Below are 22,940 nucleotides of genomic sequence, written 5' to 3' on the forward strand. Positions count from 1 at the left end.
GACGCTAGAAGCATAGACACAAGCCTGCATCCGAGCGCAACAACGCCAGGCTTTAATCATTAAAACAAACAAGACAGATAAATACTTTTTTTAAAAATATATATATTTTTTTATTTCATTTTGTGTCTTTTTAGATCCTGTGATTCCGGAGTTACACCTCGTGGATTTTTGCCGAGAAGTTGCATGTGCAGGAGTGACAGTGACAGAAGGAAATGGGATACCCGGGCAGAACAGTGAGGGGATGGAGAGGATGGAAAGGATGGACGCTCCTGGTTTGGGTGGCCGCTGTCTGTTTGGTCTTAGCGGACGGACGGAGAGTAAGGCAGCCCAGATGTCCCACTGGATGTACCTGCACCAAAGATAATGCCCTGTGTGAGAGTGTCCGATCTGTGCCTCACACTTTCCCCTCCGACGTTGTTTCACTGTAAGTGGCCCTGCACCTCAATAGACAATTGGTTTATTGTGCAATATCACGGTCATGAGGTGAATTGTCAAAAGGCTGAATAGTTTAATATGTCTTCTGTCCCATTATATTTTCTAACACAATCACCTTTCAATATATTTTCTATCCATTCAGATCTTTTGTCAAGTCTGGATTTAATGAAATCTCTGGAGGGAGCTTTGTTCATACACCTGCCCTGCAACTGCTGTGAGTAAAATCAATCAATCTATCTATCTATCTATCTATCTATCTATCTATCTATCTATCTATCTATCTATCTATCTATCTATCTATCCCTCCCTCCCTCCATTCATTTATCTATCTGGTGTGTAAATCCATTTTCAGTGCTTTACAGATTTAAACAATGAGGCAGGGTCTCCCCAGATGGCTTGTATGGAGGCTGATATGCAGATTTAAAGGGGGATTCTCTGTAATTGTGTCAGGATTATGCAATAGACCACATGGCTACAGCAACTAACAGCAGGGGCTGGGGGATAGGGGAGAGAGGAGCTGTGTGTGTGTATATAGAGAGAGATAAATAATGAACAAGATAGCACTCAGGGAGACAGAATTCAATCCACAAAAATTACAGCCACACAAATAGCCATGCATCTATTGACTTGTTAGGACTAGAGACTATTGAGCAATTTATTACTGCAGACTTACAAATTAACAGCAAGGTCAGGCTTAACTGTGCTCTCTAATCACACTTGATTTGCTTTATTGCAAGTAATAGCATGCTGTCAACTGAGCATCATTTTCTCAATGCAAAACATTATTCTTGGCATCAGTTCCTCTGTATGCTCACATGACACTAAATCAGTCTGAACGTGCATGAACTTTAAAATGTGGGAGGTTGCTGATGCCAGAGCATGCAGCTGTGACCAGAAGGAGTGTAAATGTAATTGGGGCTGCATGGTGAATGACTGTCAAAGCCCCTTTTGTCTTTATTTACTGCCAAGGTGACCCGGAGTATCTTAACCCCCATTAGAGTTCTACCTAATCAATGGCCAACGTGAGCAGACTGTGGGTGTAAAAATCCACCATTTCAAAATGAGATTTCCAACCCTTAAAGCCTCTTTTTGAAGGACTTTTGTGGTTAAATCGCTCAATGTTTTGTAATATTGATGACATATATGTTATTTTTAGAATAGACAGTATCCGGAATTGAACCTTTCAAATTCTCATAATACCAATTTACGAGCAGATGACACTGATATGTGTACAATATGTTTTTTTTTAAATAGTATTCTTACATTACTGTTTAAAGGGTGACTCAGAAACATGTAGGAGGTGGCAACCATTTGTCTCTTTCATTCATTTAATGAAAAACATGTAGGAGTGAGCTGCCATGTCTCTGTTTTATTCATTTCATTCATTCTTGAACCACATAATGTGGGTAGAAATGCTGAATGAGTCTGTTGTCTGTTACTGTAACAGTAGATCTCATATCCTGTCTTTGTCCCTGTTTTGGACTCAGAGTTGCTGTCTTTGGTGGTTTGCAATCACAACTCAGTTTTGGTGTATTGAAATAGGAAGTAAATCTGAAGCTTTAAATTAGTCTCCTATTATGTTTTTTTCCCGCAGATTGTTCACAGCAAATTCATTTGATCTAATAGATGAGGATGCGTTCCAAGGTTTACCACATCTTGAATATCTGTAAGTATTAGGACCTACTCTCTAGAATGTACTAGACTGTAATGTCTACAAATTACTGTATTTTTCTAAGCTGACAAAAGTTACACTAATGAACATCGATCAAGATATGACCATGTTAAAATACTTCAGCAAAAATGGTTCCCTAAATATTCATTATTTTTATTTTATTTTTGGTTTAATCTGTTGGCCATTGCATTGAGGAACAACAGTGTCCATCAACACCAGACTCAAAAATAAAGAAATGTTGGCATGACACTGGTACTTTAAAGTCTATTTAATTTTGACTTTTTTCTTTCAAAGTGAATGAACTGCAGAACACTATTAGGAAACAGTATAATATGTACTTATACGGTATTATATATTATACTGTTATATTAGGCCTATATAAAAGTCCAAAACTGCAGTATTTGCACAGTGAGGTGATGTGCAGGAAGTTACAGATTTCAGCTTTTTGTGTTGCCTTCATATTAGTCTGGGATGCCTCTTGATAATCTATCAAAATGCTAATGAGAAATTTCTCATTTGCAGATTCATTGAAAATAACAGGATTGCGTCAATATCCCCGTATGCGTTTCGGGGCCTTAAAGCACTGATACATCTGTAAGTATTCTGTTTCTGTGATGGCCATGTTACTATATTTATTAAAAAGGAACTCATTCTACTCCATCTCCCTTGTTGTTTTATTTTTTTTGCGTCTAAATAATCCCAAATCACCAATACTTTGCAGCAGCCACTTTTATAATCTCCATTCACCATATGATCACCACGAGAAAAAGGTAATGGGATATTACACCCCATGGGTATCTCAGTACTTGTGTATCAATTTCCTGTTTTCTCTCACTGTGAATCACTCTGTCACTGTCAGAAGTGCAAAGCAGGCAGAAGTGCTACAGCCAGTGGTGATGTCCAAGGTTACTGGCTGAAGGTGTTATAACTGGATCTAGCTGCTGAAGGGCAGATTCAGGGTCTTTAGATGTAGTAAAATACTAGGGTTGAATGACTTTGTGACTTTAACTGTCATTATATGTGGTTGGGATAGATACAAAAATAAATGTTTAAATGTGATTAACAAATGTACTATAGGAAAAAAATAGTTTGTGTATGAGGTAAGTAATGTAGGGTTAGGGTTAGAATAGCACTCAATTTAAAGCAAATGATGATGATCATTTCTTAACAATGTTTTTGTAAAACTTTGTAAAATTATTTCACTGTCCTGAGCTGCAAAGTCTGCCAAAACTAAAGATAGTTGAGAACGTGAGTGACCTGCAGGTCGAGACTAAATATAGCTGTATTGTAACCTTAACCGAGTGACCTATAATCTGTTCCTGAGTTTCTGACAGGCCGTTCCTAACACAGTTTGAGCATAGACAGTGCAGTGCAGCCAAATATTTGCATGCATGTGCATCTCATTATGTATGACTGGAATAATTCAATAACAAGCTGAAGCCAGGAGATGGCTAGCTTAGCATAGCATAAACACACAACTCGTCAAACATTTGCGATCACTAGAGATATTTTCTACATATGTAGCATACAAACATCAAGATTGATCAATCCTCTCATCTAACTCTTGGCAAGAAAGTCTCCCAATGAAATCTTGATGGGTGACAATGTTACATAAATGTATTATTGATAGCCCAAGGAGTATCAAAAGGGTTCTGTATGACTTTGGCATAATAATAATAGGTGGTAAATCTAACCATTGATCTCATTGACCAAGGATTACATAGATTTCAGCAGTTATTATGATGGGATAAAGTGCAATTTTCTGTTCAATATTTACCTTCCTTTGTGTTACAGAAGAGTAAATACACTTTCATACCAAAAAAAATATTATAATTTGTATTTTGATTACATTTTATACAGTAAAAACAAACACAAGCTGCACAGACATGGGTCCTGCTTTAATCCTATCCACTCTGCTCTATCCCCATCTGTTTAGAGAGTGCAGCCTTGCACAAAATAAGTAAAATGGCCTCCCACCCTGGATAGCCGACTCTCAAATAAATAATGCATCATTCACGAATTACACTGACATTCCATTTCATTCACATCTCCTTCTGGTTTTGAGTTCAGTCTCTCACTCAGAAGGGATGTGTCTTCCGAGCTTGTTCTTCTTGGTTGGTTTTAACCGGCTGGCAAAGATATTATCTACTTGACAGTCTTAGAGCAGGGACATAAAACATGCAACAATGCTACTGCTATTCAGTTAAAAAGTATGACCTATATAAAGGGCATCATATACTATCTACTACATCTCCACCTAATGGATAAGTTGGGTGTTTAAAGAACATCAGGTTACCATTTCCCAGTATATCTTATTCCTGCCCTCTACCCAAATGTATTGCACTTCCCTTAATCACTAATGAATTTATTCCCTTCCATTTCACAGTTAAACCTTCTTAACACCTGTTATACAATCATGCTTTGTCAGCAGAGTTTTGTCAAGCATTCAGTGCTAGACCTGTGTACTCCTTGCTTTTAATTTTATTGGGACATTAAGTTATTTATTCGCCTCATTCTCCTGTCATCTGGGAAAAACAACCAATGGAAAGCCTGCAATACAGTATAATGAATCAATGACTATTGTCTGTACAGAGGCAGGAGACAGTCTACCTCTAATTCAATCACACTTTTTTTTGGTCTTTGTTCAATAGGAGTCTGGCATACAACAACCTTGAGATGCTGCCCAAAGATGTTTTCAAGGGCATGGACGCTTTGACCAAAGTGTGAGTGTGATTTATTCTGACAATTAATAATTGCTAATCATTTTGTATGTGTTTATACTTTATATGTTTAGTCTTTTAACTAGCTTTCTGATGCCTGTGTGTTTATGTCAAATAATAAAGTTAGGGTTATATGAACTATGATTGGAAATACACAATATAGTTGACTTGTTTGTTGTTCAGTCTAAAATAAATACATAGATTCAGAGAAAGGATTGATTGCCACATTTGAGTAAAACAATTGGACTAAATACAGTAATAATATGAGGTAATTGAGCTAAAAAGGGAAGAAATTCTTGTTCAATGAAGAACGATGAAGCAGTAAAAAGAAAGAAGTAACAGACTGTAGAAGAAGCTATTCCCTGCTGCAGGGGAAAGAAAAAAAGAAGATAAAATATATGAAAGGCAGACAAGGAAAGCTTGAGTTTGGATGCCAGCATGTCAGGTTTAATGGAAAAACAAGTCAATTACCCAAAAAAAAGAATTGGATGCTGGCTTTGGTCTGACTGCTGCAATCAGCTGGAATAATGTAGGCTCCAGTGTGTGTATGATGTGTGTGGCTTTGATACACACATCCAAGGTCAAGAGCAATTTAGACTAAGAGTGGGCGACGAGTGGAGACTACTCGGAAGATAGGACACTTGATGTTGTGGCTTTCCTGGAATAAAGGCAAAGTGCAGCCAAGTAGGGGAGACAGTGAGCTGAAAGAATAGTGATTGCAAATGAAAAGCTTATACACAAAATATATATTCCATACGAAATGTTTCAGAGGTAGTACGTCTAATATACTGATAGACTACCTTTGAGTGTAACTATGTTTTTGTCAAATATTTTAAAATTATGATTCAATATATCGTGCACACTAAAACTGTTATGCTACGATGTCATAATATATCTGATAAATAGGGATCTGCGAGGAAACAACCTGGTATGTGACTGCAAGCTCAAGTGGCTGGTGGAGTGGATGCACCATACCAACGCCACCCTGGACCAGATCTACTGCAGCGGTCCACCCATTCACCAAGGGAAGAAGATCAATGACCTGCTGCCACACTCTTTTGACTGCATCACAGCAGGTATCATCTTCCTCTGTCTGTCTCCCTTAATAGAAGTATTACACCAACAATAGCTTTATGGTCCCCAGTTGACTGCCTCACCCTGTCTCTCTTGTCTCCGTATCCCTGTCTTTTTTTAAACTTTCATTTCTGAGAATAAAGCTCTTGCTACATGTTTATACTTCAAGAATTAGGAAATCTAATCTGTGGTGTTTCATAAACATGTAAATCTGAACTGATTTTGAATTACAATAATTCATGCTTTTCAGAGTTTGCCTCCTATCAGTCGCTGAAGTTTGAGTCTATTTCGGTGGAGGCCTTCACCTTTGGCAAAGATCAGTATGTTGTGTTTGCCCAACCATTTGCTGGGACATGCAGTTTCCTGGAATGGGATCATGTTGAGATGACCTTCAGAACCTATGACACCATTGAAAGTGAGTTCAAAAACAAACAAGTAAAGAGCAATATCATGTAATGGGTGAATCAGGTGTAAATGTTGCCATTTTAAGCAGCACAAGCATGATTCAATGTTAATGGACTCTGTAATGAGAGCTATTAAGTATATTAATTGTATTACTGTGGTTAGGTAGCCTTTAAAGTTTTCAAAACAGATGCTAGTTCACTGTCTGTTATTCTAGTATTCATAATAAACTCAGCTATCAATGTTTTTTAATTTTTGTGTTCCTCTCATTCAGGCACTTCCACTGTGGTCTGCAAGCCCATGGTGATTGACAACCACCTCTTTGTCATCGTGGCCCAATTGTTTGGTGGCTCTCACATTTACAAACGTGACACCTCCGCCAACAAATTCATCAAAATCCAGGACATTGACATCCTGAAGATTCGCAAACCCAACGACATAGAGACCTTCATGGTCGACGGAGAGTCGTTCTTTGTCATTGCTGACAGCTCTAAGGTTGGCTGTTTTTCCTTGTCCAATTTTCAAAATTTTTGATGTTTACTTTTACTCCAAGTAACACCCACAATGTTGGAATTCCTCTCTCACACACTTGCAACAAAAATGTGTGTTAAAAGCATATACTGTAAAAAAAAAAAAAAAGTTGCCATCTTTGAGCCGGAAGTGATGAGAATATTTGGACAAGAAGGTTGAGCTAACCCTAACACTAGCTGATAGCTTGGTTAGCATGATGCAGTTAACTGAGATAATGCTAATGCTACTTTTGCTAGTAGATAACAGGCTTAAAACCATTAAAACTAAATGTACTTGCAACAAAAATGTGTGTTAAAAGCATATACTGTAAAAAAAAAAAAAAAAAAAAAAAAAAAGTTGCCATCTTTGAGCCGGAAGTGATGAGAATATTTGGACAAGAAGGTTGAGCTAACCCTAACACTAGCTGATAGCTTGGTTAGCACGATGCAGTTAACTGAGATAATGCTAATGCTACATTTGCTGGTAGATAACAGGCTTAAAACCATTAAAACTAAATGTACTTGCCGGAAAAACTGTACATACAACTCCTTAGAGGGTCTCTTTGTAGTTGCGTTACCTAACCAATGTTGTCACCACAGTAGCAACTTGTCAAATACAAGATAACACTACGCCCTAAAGTATACAATGCATTATTGTCTATTTTACTCTAAGTGGGACCATAATTTACAAAATGAACATCATGCTGAATTGAAGAAGACTTGAAACTAGCAATTGAGACCATGAAAGACAAGTTAGTTCTGCACTGGCTTTATGTTTCAGTCCTGTAGCTACCTGCTTGGTTCAAAGATTTTCAATGATGCTTTTTTGTAGTGCTGTAGTATTTGATTCCCTTATGTTATGTAGATGTTTTTGTTATTGTGTCCACCCATGTATGCATACTGCACTCCTAATCTACTTCTCACCACGTCAGCCATTCCTTCCTTCCCCCTGGTGTTTTTCTCTGCAGTATGTCGTTTTGTGTCTGCTCTTGCTGATTACCCTGGCGTTGCCAAATGTTCGCATATGCTCTCACATATGTTTGGGGACACTAACACAAAAACATACACTACAACATACATCTTCGCCCCGGAATTCTAAAATTTGAAATCAGCCTGTTCATTTTTGCTATGTTAGTTTGTATGGATCACTATTAGGTACTAAACTGAACTGACAGTTGTTTCTCTTGCAGGCCGGCTCCACAACGGTGTACAAATGGAACGGCAATGGGTTCTACTCCCATCAGTCACTTCACCCGTGGTTCCGAGACACCGATGTTGAATATTTGGAGATTTCCGGCAAAGCCCACCTGATCTTGTCCAGCAGCTCCCAGAGGCCAGTTGTGTACCAGTGGAACAGGAGCCAGAAACAGTTTGACCGCAGGACTGACATACCAGAGATGGAGGACGTCTTCTCCGTCAAACACTTTCGGGTCAAAGGTGAGAGGTTTATTTTTGCACAGACTAAAAGGACATTGTGTACACTGCAATCCATCTCTAACCATATCACAGTGTCTGCCAGTGTAACTTTGTTTGTCTTTGGTACATATTCAGAGCATGGACTGTAGATGACATTATACAGATGGTCAGGGGTGTGCAATATGATCGACAGTGAACTTTGGTCTGGGGTCAACATTTTCTTTGAAGTACTTAATTTATTAAAAGTATTTATGACTCAAACTCTTAGCTGTAATTACATTTTGGCTCTCACTGCTCAGCATGTCATACATGTCTAATTTTAAGGTAGTGGGAGGCAATGTCACGGTCTACTGCTCATGAATCATCACTGTGTAATATTCTCTCAGATATTATATTTTATAAATAATTTTAAAATTACATAAACAGTTTTTTCCAGATTTAGGCCTGAGTGCAAATAATCACGAGACAGTCCCTTGAATCTTTGTCCTTTTCAAAGGTGACCTGTTTATATGCCTGACAAGATTCATCGGGGACTCCAAGGTGATGCGCTGGGACGGTGCCATGTTCAAAGAGGTCCAGACATTTCCTTCCCGTGGCTCTATGGTGTTCCAGCCCGTCTCCATCGGCAACTGGCAGTATGCCATCCTGGGTAGCGATTATTCACTGACGCAGGTCTACCAATGGGACACCAAGAGGGGCCAGTTTGTCCCATCTCAGGAGCTGAATATCCAGTCGCCTCGGGCATTTTCTCTGGTATCTATTGACGACCGGGTGTTCCTGCTTGCATCCAGCTTCAAGGGAAAAACTCAGATATATGAGCACCTCATGATAGATCTGAGTAATTAAACCACCTTTCATTTTGGATAAGCTATATCCACTTATACCTTTGTTTCTTTGATTTTGTTAAACTTTTGAACCCATTAGAATCCACCAGCAGTTTCCACATAGATTAAAATGAAAGGAAGTTTCAAACGGAAGCTCAAATGATCTAAAAATATACTTTAATACAATTCAGTAACTTTTGGGTTAGGTTAAATTGAAGTTAAGTGTTTGAAATTGTTTAATTGAGTTTATTTTGAGACATCTGACACTATACACTATACAGATTCCATGACAGTAAAAACATATTCTACATTCCCTGATGCCTATTTCAGGCAACCTGCTGCAATTCATTGTGATAAAAAACTAAAAAAACATTATTTTCCTCCTTTTTGGGAATGCCTTATTCTCCATTAAAAAAACTCAATTCCACTTACGGTGCAAACTGACTATCTTTCAGGTTTAAAAAAAACAAAACATGTCTGTTATTGAACCCTTGCAGTGTTTAAACAACAGACATACACACTTTTCCTATTCAACCTCATACTTTGTTTTTATTTCTCTTGTAGGAATTTAGTAGGAAGGATCTAAAATGTGGTAGTGCTAATGATCGTACAATAACAGGGTTTTTTTTGTTTGTTTTTGTGAGAAAAAGGGGCAAAAATGTGTTCAGGTGATATACAGTTTTACGTATAAACAATATAGACATACAAGACAGGAAAGTTTTCTTTAATTCTAACAAGGTATTTCAGGGTAATTTACTTCATGACTTCAGTGTCATAACATACATAATTCTGCACTGGACTGTAAGCTACTATAAATTATGTGGATGTTGTGCACAAACCATGAGGCTGTCTGTGTGTAGGTTAATTTCATCTACTATCTACCATACTAAGGCTGTAGAATGAAATAACATTTAACTCGGTTTTCTCAATACAGTCACAGACATTCAAATTTCACTTTATCACCTTAGACTCACATTAGAGTTCTTGAGACTTAGTTGATACATTCCTTGTAGAAGATGGGTCCACAGAATGTCTCAGAAATGCTTTTCAAATTGAAATCTAGTAAAAGTTTCATGATAACGTAACAGCAGCAAAATTATAGTTAGCACTGTCATACAGTATGTAGTTTGTGGCTATATGACAAGATCTTGGAAATAATACTACCTTCCAGCAATTCTATTAGTGCAGTTTGGCAGCTAGTCAACCTGTGCTCCGTCAGTCTCTTGTAGTCACATTACACTTATAGAAGTGACCCTAACGTGAAATGAAGAATCCACGCAACTGTACTGTCCTGTCTACTCTATGCCCATCAGTTAAGCAAGACTGTACGCATGACGTAGACACTCCTAGTGTTGCTTCCTAATGAATGACTTACTGGAAGCGTCCCACTGTGTCACCCAGCCCTCTCTCTTTCACTGCACTCTTGCCCCTTTTCTCCCTCATTGACAAAAACTATTGTTGTCTTTACTTTGCGAACTAAAAGCCAACCACTGTGCAACACCTAGTACCTGTGCTTTCACACGGTCCTCTTATTCTGACACAAAGGAGACAGAATTCTGATAACAATTAACAACTTCACTGACAACAACTTGCCAAATATAATGTTTACGTTTTTACAATACTGTGTAAAGTAATTTATATGATATTGCTTTTTGTATGTAGAGGGGACCACACTCAATGCTTTATTTTTCATAGATATAGAATTTAGTATAGAAAAAACAAGGATCACCTCCTTAAACGCTGTGTAACATGCTGCTTCTGCAAAACAGTATAGGCTTACTTGTGTTAGTCTTATTTAGATAGGGAAGGAGAGAGGATATTAGCCATTCCTTTGTCATCTTGCTTAATGTATTTTATGTACAGTAGTAATAAAATACTAAAATGCAAACTCAAAGATGCACTTCTTTTATTGTTGTTGCTGTTGACTCACTTGTAAAATGATGGGTTTTTTTTCATTTCAGGTGTCAATTACCATTTAAGGCACTCAGTTATTTACAATACTTAGTACCAATGCATTCATAAACACTTACATCTGCTTATAACTACTTCATAGTGTGTTACAAACCATTTGTTTATTGTTTATATAACCTATAGTTTATAAAAACTGTAAAGGGGAACTTAAAGTTTATACATTTTCAGTTTGTGTTATTGTCAAAGAGGTGTTAATTCTACGTTATGTTTATTACTGCGATCGTGTTAAGTGGTGGTGGCGTACTGGGGTACATTATATTGACTAGTATTCCTAATATTTTGCCCCCCTCATGTATGTTAATGGTGTGGACAAAATATTAGGAACATTCAATATAATGCACCCTGATACACCACCATCACCCACTATGACAGAATTCTCAATAATAATCATAAAGTAAAATGATCACGTTCTTGACAAAAACTGAAAATGTATAAACATCATAAATTTATAGCAGAGCTGTTGTATTGGATTGCATTAGATTGCACAGGTGTGTCATCTAATAAAGAGGCCAGTGAGTTTATGTCTTTAATTTACTTGAAGATGTGTGACGGTCATAAATTGTCATTTTGACTTGGTCATGGTCATGAAATACAAATTTAAGGAGGTATAGTCATCCAGCCTACATAAACACATTTCATCGAAATGTTTTTTTCAGCTTTTAAACTGAGTTGTGTTTCCACTAAGATACCTCAGTGTGCAACCAATAGACATAAACGTGGGGTAATGTTTTGGTTGTCCAGCAGAGTCGCTGCGGGTTCAGTTCTGCCCCCCTGTGGGTAAAGAAACCAACGCATAGGAGTTTGTATGCTGCTGCCAAGGTTAGTCATTAACCTTGTCTTCTCAGTCACTCAGGGCACCAGAGGCGGACAGTACTGTGTCCAAGGCATGCTACCACCCAGCCGCCACATCTTACCATGGGTGACTGTAACCACTGGACACACGAGCGGGCTTTAACCGTACCGGACGACGTGACGGTTGTGTTTCATAAAGTTGACAGCCATGGCGAGAACAGCGGCGACCTCGACGAGTGTGTCGAGGATGAGCACACATCGGAGAGGATTCACTTGCGAAGTAACCCTCGCCGTGTGTCCACCAGTGACTGTGAGGATGATGCCGAGGGGCAAGAGGAAGCGACAGGCATTGAAAATTCACCGGAAGGCAGCGAGAAGAAAACGCTGTGCCCGCCGGCGTTTTGCATCAGAAACGAACCGGCAAACCGTGAAGGTAGAAGAGAGCACGCACTTAGTTAAACGGCATGTAATTAAAGCTGCCTTATCTTCACATCAGTGTCGTTTATTAATGAAGTTTGTGATGAGAAGAAGATGCAAAAAAAAGTAAAGTGATAAGCAGCAGCCGGTGAATCAGATCAATGACTTCCTGCTCACGTTATACAACTGTGTAACGTCATGTATCAGTAATAATGCTGATGTCACGTGTAAGGTAATAGCCTATAAGGAGGGAAATCACAGTTACAGTCACTTTAAATTACACATTTTATAAGGTTTACACGCGCTTCCTGGTTTTAATTAGACTTACATAATATCAGAATATGCCTTACGTCACTATTGGTCCCAAATGACCACATCATCTCTACATCATCATTATAAAATAACCTTTGTCTTTGTAGTAAAGATCCTTGATTATTGTTGTTCAAAGAAGGCAATGTTTGTATTTCTTATGGTTGGCCTTGTCAAGAGTCCACATCTCTTTTTTTACCTTAATTACCAATAATAGTTCATATGATATCTCCTCCTTTTAATCTTTATGTATAATACACCTGTAATGTAATGACATATCAACATCTCTTTTGCTAAACGTAGGCCTATAGCTTAGTGTTTGATAAGCCAGCTTAACCCTTGAGAGACTTAATGACTGTGCACTTTTACACTACATTAATAAGGCCACTATCATCTATAAATAAGAGCGTTATGAGGCTTAATCAAAACATTTCTATTGATAAGCCTACCGTGTTGATGTGCTTATTATGTGTTGGATATTCTCTAGCTTAATATTAGTGTCTGTTAACAAAAACAAGGTGTGGAATTGGCCTCACCTTCTGCCACGAGGAAGAGATAAGATGAGGTTTCATTTTGAAATCTTACAAGGAAGTGACTGAGATAATGATGATAACATGATTTACTCGTTATACCAGGTATAGAATGAAAATGAGTATTGTATTGTAGATCCCTTATTTAGTTAACATGTCTACACACATCTTGACTGTATAAGTAGTCTCACTCCAAAAAATCATGTTAAGTTCTGTTTTGATCTCTCTCTCTCTTGTATATATAATCATAATGTTATATTTCACCACTTCAGTTTATTATTATAACCCTAAATTGACAGTAATTCATTATTATTTATTTCAGTGGAATTATATGGTGGTGATATATAATGTTACACAAAATCCTATTGTCCAAGTCAGTGATTGCAACAAATTGTAATTACAAATTACTAGAAGTGAATGTGCTGAAACTCTAATACATGAATGTACACTATAATAATCTTACCCCCTACATGGAAAAAAAAAAAACAGAACAGAAGAAAACACAAACAGAACTGATAGCACTACTCCAATATGATAACTAGAGGATGTCTTCTTCTGGGTGCAAGGTTAAAGTGAGAAATATGGTAAGGCAGGCAGACACTACATGGTAGGCAAAAGAAAGATGTCTGGGTCACCTTAGGTTGAAATGTAATCTCAGCAGGCATATCAGTTTATTGCTCTGCAGGCAGGGTTTGCAAACACTACACCTCTATCTTTTGTTTGTGGTTTTTTGCAACTGAATTTTTACCCAGGCCGCATGGAGTTCAATAACATACTCTTGGTTTCACTGCACTCGGCAGTTTCTGTATCAACATGACTTAAATGAAATATGGACTATAGTAAATATGGTGCCCCTCCTGTAGGGCCCCTTTCTCTCTTTTTCTTCTCTCATATCTACCTTTTTTATTTCTCCACACTCAATCGTGTGTCTTTGTTCACTCTCTGCCTTTGTTTGTTCTTTGTTTTTTCTCTCCACAGGCCCAGAGAAACCAAAGAAATGTCCAGGTCTCGGTTTGTTCTATGCTTTCTTGGCCACAGTTTTCTTCTCCATCATTGCTCTCTTGGTAAAAACCATCGAGGGAATCCATGCCATAGAGATCAGCGCCATACGCTGCTTCTTCCAGATGCTCTTTACTATGCCGTTACTCATCTACCACAAGTAAGCATGATTTAGAAACTCAAGCATGTCATTTCCCACACTTAGACAGTTTCACTTGAATACCAACAGTAAGATTTACAAATACTGTATATGCAATAATGAGAGCTATGTTAACACTCCCAAGCAGTATATATGTCAAACCAGCAATTTACATGTTTTGAGGTGATTAGGTGCATATCCTATCCAGTAATTTACCTTAGTGGATTCCTGTATTTGTGCTCATGCCTTACCACCCACTTCACGGGCAGGTACTCTGGCTTAACACACACGTTGATATAAACAAGTTTAAAGCTGGAGTGCAGGACTTTTACATATAAATTAACTTCTGTTACATTCAAGCCCTGGTAAATGACTCCACACAATGCTGAATAAGCCTTTAACCACCAGATAAAGCTCTCTGTATTTCACAATAAACAGAGTTCTTAAATGTAGTGTCTGGTGTGACATTCCCACGCAGGGACACCAGTAGTGATGCATTCCATGTCAATCAGCAAAGATTGGTTTTCCTGGCATCCATGGCTAAAAGCTGTTGTTATTTTTGCTGAAGGTCTGTTAATTTGTCACTTTTTTAAGTTTAACATTTTTTTCAAAAATAACCATTTAGAAATCCAATATGTGGTCAGTTTATTTAAAGACCGTGAAAAGTGAATTCAGACATTTTCTTCTAAACACATTAAATAGGTCATAAATGTATTTCTAAAAAAGGTGTAAAAAGCATTTCAACCATTTCGACCATTTCAGGATTTAGTGGGCGGGTCTGAAAATCACCGCCGGTGATTAGCATAAACCTGCCCCTGCTGCTGTAGAGGTATAAATACATTCAGCACACACTACTACTACTACAGTCTACAGTTAGCCAGATAGCGGCTTAGCTAGCCGCAGAGTTAGCCGCCGAGCTACCAGCTGAGCTAGCTGCCGAGCTAGCATTTGAGTTAGCAGCAGAAAGCTCTCAGACCTAGCATCCATGTTTCGGGTAGAGGTGGTGACTTTGATTGACAGGTGACACTTGGTAGGGGGCGGGGTTTCAGCGAACTCGCTGGGCACTCCCACAGCGTTTGACAGCAGAGAAAGATACTTTTACACAGAGAAAGAGTTTTACACAACTTTGAAGCCTAATTTCATATATTTGGGGATTTTTTTAATCATTCAAATTTGGCAGGGTGGTTAACAACACACTTTTCTGTGGTATGTCAAACTCAGAACACATATTTATTCTTACTTTACACGGACTTTAAATAATGCCAATTTCGAAATTTGCTCCGACGTTTTCGAAGATGTGAGGAGCCATTAGGTGGATGAGACCAGCCAGGCGGCATACGTCATGAAGCACATGTCGTCAATGTTTTTGTAATTACTCTCGCAGCCAGACAGGGGAGACAAAAGATTCCCTCTGTAGGTTTAGGTTGTCAAAATATTGTGAGAGAAATGTATTATCATCCTCTGTCCTCATTAACTTTCTATATTGATGGGAAGCTGTCTTTAATTCTGTTTTTTATTTTCCAAAAGGGTTTATATTTTTTATATGCTCACAAATTACATTTAGGAACATATCCAAATGGATCTACAAATGAGCAATAGACATATTACATGACAATGCTGTTAAAATCCTTACTCAAGTGCAATGAAACTAAATTCCTTAAATAAATCACTTTTTCAATGGAATACCGTAAAAGATGTAATGTGAAGTTTGAAAATGACGTCTAGTATTTCCTCATGATCTTTATTCAGAAAACAGTATGACCCAGTTCAAAATCAAATTAGCCATGTTAATCTATTACATCACCATAGGACACTAACTTTCCCCCCAACCAACAAAATTAAAACACAAACAATCCAAATAACTGATGTACTAAGAGAGAGTATAATAATGTAAGGAAGAGAAAGACAATAATTACTTTTTCTCTCACCATTTATTTCACCACCTTGTTGTGATTCTCTAAGTATAGGGAGATCAAACTTATCTTAAAGTGCAGAGAAAATGTCAACGTGAAAGCGTCAATCTAAGCATGGAGGGTGGATGGAAAATAGGATCCTCAATCAATATTCTTCTAAAACTCTTTTATTATGAGTTGACAAATTTCCTCAAAAAAGCCCAGTCTTGTCTGTTGATAAGGTTATAGTTTAATTACTGGATCGAGAATTGGTTTTGAATAGAGGACTGATTCTGAGTGGCAGATTCAGATTGAGATTATACCAGAAGACTACCACCTGTACTTCTATCCATTCACCAACCTGTCCATCCATCTGTCCATTTGTCCATCATCATTTACCTTCCTCCACCAACAAATGTGTCTCCGCTCCTCCTTTTTCAGCCCCACCCATGCATGCATGCATGCATCCATCCATCTACACATGCATTTGTCATCTCTCTTTCTAGAAAGCACATTGTCAGTCTAATCATCCATCCATCCATCCATCCATTCATCCAACATCCTCATATCTCTGCTCCTCCAGGACAGGTTTCCTTGGTCCCAGAGACAAACGTATATATCTGGTGCTGCGGGGTTTCATTGGTTCCAATGCCATGATCCTGCTCTACTATGCCGTTCAGCAGATGCCGCTAGCAGATGCCACTGTCATCATGTTCAGGTGAGAGTAGTAGGAATTTAATCGATTGTGGATCCATACAGATTACACTAACACTGCAAGCCATTAATCTGCCTCTCATGCTCATTCTTTCATCTCCCTCCTCCAACATTTTTCTCGTTACCTTTGATTATCTCTCGCCCATGTTCTTTGTCAGTAACCCTTTAAGACAACAATCATCATTCCTCACCGTTTTCTCTCGACCTCCCTCTATTCTTTATTTATTTCATTGTACCTATATTGATGTCTTTCTTTTAAACCTGTTCTTTCATTGTCCATTGACCCCTCAGTAACCCCGTCTTTACCTCGCTTCTGGCCTGGATTTTCCTGAAGGAGAGATGTACAATCTGGGACTGTGTCTTCACTGTTTTTACCCTCTCTGGAGTCATCCTCATCGCCCGACCACCATTCCTCTTTGGCGAGCATGTCGGTGGCATTGAGGGCAACTACACTAATCACATCAAGGGGACTATTGCTGCCTTTGCAGGTCAGAGGATTAATCTGAAGATGATATATGTTGTATTTTTTAGACCATAATGTTTCAGTGAAATTATTACAGGAAGTTTACAAGTCTTGTTCTAGCCTGCCTCCATTAGCTACTCCCCATGTGGGCTCTTAACAATATCAAATTAGCCATTCTGCTAGGAGTCTTATTTTAGCCACTTGCATTTGCAGATTGTATTTTCCAGTCAGCTGGAGTTGCTAGTTCAATGGAATAGTCATGATCCCTCACTGGCTTCCCATCTGCAGACAAAGTTAATTTTTTTAATTCAGTCACCCAACTGAATTGAACCCTTGTCCCTAAATCTTAACTGAACATAGATGAGTAAATTATGAGCTTTGTATTGCAGCTAACTTCTCTTGACACCTGCAGTTTTATTCATTAGATTTTAAATCACATTACCACAACTCATGGATCTCACTGGTGATTAGCGTTGTAATCCTTCCACCACTCATTTGTGAATAACCCTGTTTTCACAACAAATGTGCAAGAGCAACATTGCACAGTGAAAGGAAATTAAAAGGACAATATGTTCACCAGGTTCATCAAAATTTAACTTTGACCCCTAATGTGTTGACCTCTACAACACACAACAAGTGGCATTCACAGGATGTGACGCCATTTTCACTAAAGAGAAAAATGGAGAAAAGATAATTCCGTGTATCTCTTAATTTTGGAAGATATATTCCTCTACTCTCTGACCTTGCTGAGACTTAGTAGTAGAAAAGTAGTAGAGTAGAAAAAGAAGTGTCTGAATTCTAACAAGTTTCAGTCAATTTGTTGTTAATTAACTCAAATAATTCTATCATTTCTATGAAACAGTAGATTTGAAAATATGTTGTACTCGTGCTTTCTATTTGTTGATTATTCTGCTGATTGGTGCATTAATATGATCTCCTTTTTTTTTATTCTTAGGAGCACTTGCGGCAGCTTTTACATTTGTTGTCCTTCGCAAGATGGGAAAAAGTGTCCATTACTACCTCTCAGTCTGGTACTATGCTGTCATCGGTTTCATCGAGTGCGTCATCACTGTTTCCGTCCTTGGGGAATGGAAAATCCCAGACTGCGGCTGCGATCGCTGGAAGCTGATGCTGATCGCAGTCCTAGGTATCGCTGGCCAGACCTTCCTCACGAAGGCCCTGCAGATTGAGAAAGCTGGACTCGTGGCCCTGATGAGGACTGTGGATGTGGTGCTGGCTTTCTTCTACCAGTTTGTTTTCTTTAACCGTGCACCGACCTGGTGGAGCCTTGGAGGGGCGCTGTGCGTGGTGGTGAGCACCAGTGGAGTAGCACTTAGGAAGTGGTACACCAACAATCGCAAGGGCTGAGCAGGAGGAGCAACATAGAATACTTTAGTATTACTATTTATTCTTTTTTCACTCTCATATGTGCTTGATTCATTCTGTATTTTACTCGTAATTTACATGCAAACCTGTGAGGAGGTTTACATTCTTTGGTGAGGTAAAACAGAAATAGAGGGATAATCTAATAGGGGCCAGTTATGAGCTTGTGATAGTTTTTAAGTGCAGTCGTTATATACATATTGATTCTTGAGAATCAACATGCATAATTTATTGTTATGCAATTGTTATGAGAACAGCAGTTGAACCTTGCTGCCCCAAATCTTTTGCTGCTCCCCTGGAGCCTGTGTAGCTAATTCTAACTAGCTAACATATCCTGTTTACCCTTTGATAAAAATGTACACTGCCTAAATGGGGTGAAAGCATAATTTCACTATAACAAAGCAGTTTAATAAAAGATATCCTCAGATCCATTTTCCCTCTACTTTAACCTTGAATGAAATAGCCAAAGAAAGAGTTATATTGCGTTGGGACCATTCAGACGGTGTCAAATAACTCAGCAATCATAATATACTATAAAAGTATATGGCTTGCGTGTACTTTGTTGTGACAGTATGTTTCATTGTATGTAATAGGCACTATCAAAGTCATCAGTATCTGCAAAAAATATTTCCTATTAGCTGTGGTGCTTAGAATACAGCTACAGTCATTTTGTCATCTGCATTAACTCAAGATATATACGATGCAAACCAAATAACAAGTATTAGCACTTCAGACATCAGATTCATTGAATTTGTTTTAGCAAATATAAAGCATATATTATTAAGATATTGTCAGTTAACATATTAACAAAACTAGAAATCAAACTTCTGAAATTCATTCAAAAACAGGGTTGTGCTGTAGGATTCTCTCAGGGATTACCCGCCTAACTACTTCTAATGCCCAAATTTAAATTTTTAACTTATCCATAAAGAATTTATTCCACACTGATTTTTCTTTCATAATTGCATTTTTCCCTTGATATATCAATCTATGATAAGCTCATGTATTTTATTATCCAATACATGGATCTGATATATGCTGTAAGCTTTATCATTTCTCAACTATAACTTGAAGTGCCTTAAAGAAGGAACCTCCAGCTTCCCTTAGTAGAGCTGCTCAGAAACCAGCAGCTTGTAGCTACTGGGCAGCTGTAAGGTGTGATTGTGCATATCAGCATAAATGTGAAGCTCTGTGCTTCTGAAAGTCTACTCAATAAGAAATTACCTTTAAAATGCTTTAAAAGTCTAAAAAAATGAAGCACATAAGACAGGAATCTTATCCTCTGATGACTACACTGATTCATTTACCATCTCAGGAGGAGTCGACTCTCTCATGTCGGCTAACCTAACACTGGTCATTTTAGAGCTAAAGCATCTAATTAGTGTTCACAAGAATCTAAAAATATCTTTTTTATGATGCTCTAAGTATTGCACTTCGTCTTTACTGGAGGATCGAGAAAGTATCAGTAGCCTGCTGCCACAAACATTCAACACATGAAATGATTCCCCTAAACAGCTGCACACAAGGATTTCTTCAAGAACTTCAATTAACTCAAGGACCCAGAAAGGAAAGATGAGAGGAGGTGAAACTACATCATAACAGTGTTGGTTTATTTAATATGGACAGACACATCATATACCATACATCCCTCAGTTTTACATAGTATCATTGTTTTTGTGATAGCTTCATTGACTAGACAAACAGATATCTGTCATTCTTGTGCCAAGTTGAGAAGTCTGTACTCACCTTATGACTATCCTATAAGGACCAGTTGCACCTGTCTAAGTCCAGTTTGTCCAGAAATAGATTTTTGGGCCACGTGGATGAGTAAAACTGAGTAAAAAAAAAGATAAATGAGACTTGAAAATAGTCTTAAAATATAATTTTTAAAGAATTTCAAAGCAAAAATAGAATTGATCTTGTGCTAAAAGCAATGTTGTCTTTTGTCCTTTGACACTAAAAGGTTGCCTTGTTGTGTGTCGCTGTACTTAGTTGCAGTTTGAATAAGAGGTAATCTTGATATGTTGTGTGTAGGAACCCCCAAACCTTCCTTATATCAAGGGATGGGGCTTCTAGTCCATCATTGTGTTCTGTGTTGTGCTTACAGTTCTGTATTGGTAGCTTTTAGCGAGGAATTTCTCACTGTCGCAACTACAGTTGCATGTTTAATTGGGTGCAATACAACTGGAAATAGAAGGCAATTAGAGGTGCTAGACTACTACTTGACATCCTAAAATTAATTCGTACTATTTCTCACACACCGCTGTTTCTGTTCTCTTGTCAGCACAGCTGCATAATCAGACTTGCCTCCAATTATAGTTCTTCCGTTAATACAGTATACTGTATATCACTAATAACTGAACTCTGAGTTTACACATCAATATTTTGTTAATGGGGGTCTGATGTGACACTTATTTGACAGTGAAATATTTGTGCTTCCTTTATTATCTTCTTTAAGAAGTCAAATTGATTCCAAGGGGAATATTTAGATGTACAACAGCCCTATATGGCATGACACATAGTTTCATATGTAAAACTTCAAAAAGCAAAGCTCTCCTTTTATGCTAGAGAAAGCTCTCTCATAGATTGACCTCAGTTTAATTTATCATTATGTCCATGTGATTTGCTCTATTTGGAAATTGCACTTAATTGCACCAGCCTTATTCAACAAGAGCATATTTTAAAGTGAAGGGATTATTCTGATTGGGTTGCACTTGTATTACTTCATGATGTCAATATCAATTAATTATTTTATTTAAAAAAGACATAATTATACACCTATCCATTGTTTTTTAAGAATACAATATTGGATGATTGATTTGGGGTTAATGTACAAAAGTTTAACATAAGAAATAAAACCAGAATATGCCCACTATGTTTTAATTTCTATATATGATATGTGATCCCTGCGTCATACTGTAGTGAGGGGTATTCTGATTAAAAGCACTGTGCTTCATTTTGTGCTCCTATTGTTTGATTTGCTTTGACACTGAATTGTATTTCTCACTATATTAGTTTAATTTACTTGAACACTGGTAGTGTAAGCACAATGTGTTGTATTTCCATCAGATGGTTAAATAAATGTTCTATTCATTTGTTGCAGGACCTATAAGCCTTACAAACCTACTAAAGCTGTTTTTAGAGTTTTATAACTATGCTTTAATGGTATTTATTTTACTATTTCTGTTATGTGTTACATCAACATATTCTACAAGATGTATATATTTCTGCATAGTGAGGGATTCTATTTAGTATATTATTATTCAGTAATAAATTCTTTATGAATTCATAGACTTTTGTCTGTTGTCTTGACTAAATAACATGTAATGGTTGTGTTTCTTCTGGGGAAAAGAAGACATTTTTGGTGCTTTCAGGCTTCTGTAAACCAGTTCCTCTCTCAGAAACTGATTTATGTTTCAAATATGAGTGAAACTTGTGGAACAGACGCAAACTATGTAGGGGCGTTGTCTGTACTTACCATTATCATTGTACCTAAAGCCCATGGTGTAACCCGGCTCCACTAATGACTCAAAAGATGACAATGGTAAAAACTAGACTATTGCCAAAGAACCACTGAGTCAGGTAGCTGTTGACAGTAGTGCTCAGAATAGTACCTGGCTGAGTGGATTGTTGTCATTGTGCTGTTTATGCATGTGTGTATGTACATGTGTGTAGGTTATTTGTCTCTGTGAGCATTGGACACAGGGTCTTTGTTTACTTCCCCTTTATTTGTAAACAACACACATTTGTGAGGTATTGTGCATTCATGCAGAACAGCTGTTTTGCCCTGTGTCACAATAGAAAACGTCTTGCACAACAAAGGCTTGTGCCTGCTGTAGTGGCCTAACTGCATGCAGATTGTGTTATAAACCCCACTCTGTCTTGCAGTTAGTAATTCTTCAGTTGAGCACTAAGCTAAGTGAAGTGTGAAAAGGCTGAACGCGAACACAGTAGATCTTTGTTGCAGAGTAGAATTAAGACTGAAAAAAAAAAATCTGTCAAGGATTTCTGGCTTTTTTGTACCACTTTTATAAAACTCTACATTCAGTTCAAGCACTCATTTCTATAAAGTACTAACATCTGTACAATATACGCTAGAGAGCCATTATATACAAATAACAGGATTTATTTTACTGATGTTATATATCATAAGACTTAGAACTAACAGTGATCAGTACTGTTAACATTATCATCAGTAACAGCTGTATAATCATAATAAATGACTACTTAACATGTAATGAACCTTTCCTGACATTAGGGGGCAGGATCCACAAAAATA

The 22,940-nt window shown here is 37.8% G+C and overlaps 2 protein-coding genes across 2 annotated transcripts; both read left to right on the plus strand.

Annotated features, from left to right (window-relative positions):
• Positions 1-131: 131 nt before the first annotated feature.
• lgi1b (leucine-rich, glioma inactivated 1b) lies at positions 132-9,320 on the plus strand. Its single transcript, XM_053341187.1, has 10 exons — positions 132-424; positions 578-649; positions 2,030-2,101; positions 2,630-2,701; positions 4,759-4,830; positions 5,734-5,903; positions 6,152-6,316; positions 6,578-6,798; positions 8,003-8,249; positions 8,725-9,320. The coding sequence occupies exons 1-10, from the start codon at positions 213-215 to the stop codon at positions 9,072-9,074; spliced, it is 1,653 nt and encodes a 550-aa protein (XP_053197162.1). The 5' UTR covers positions 132-212; the 3' UTR covers positions 9,075-9,320.
• A 2,497-nt stretch (positions 9,321-11,817) lies between these two features.
• Positions 11,818-19,355, plus strand: slc35g1 (solute carrier family 35 member G1). The gene is made up of 5 exons (XM_053341346.1): positions 11,818-12,248; positions 14,050-14,230; positions 16,685-16,819; positions 17,107-17,303; positions 18,234-19,355. The coding sequence occupies exons 1-5, from the start codon at positions 11,939-11,941 to the stop codon at positions 18,644-18,646; spliced, it is 1,236 nt and encodes a 411-aa protein (XP_053197321.1). The 5' UTR covers positions 11,818-11,938; the 3' UTR covers positions 18,647-19,355.
• The last annotated feature ends 3,585 nt before the right edge of the window (positions 19,356-22,940 follow it).

This window comes from Scomber japonicus, chromosome 20 (assembly GCF_027409825.1).
Source record: "Scomber japonicus isolate fScoJap1 chromosome 20, fScoJap1.pri, whole genome shotgun sequence".
Taxonomy (NCBI): Eukaryota; Metazoa; Chordata; class Actinopteri; order Scombriformes; family Scombridae; genus Scomber; species Scomber japonicus.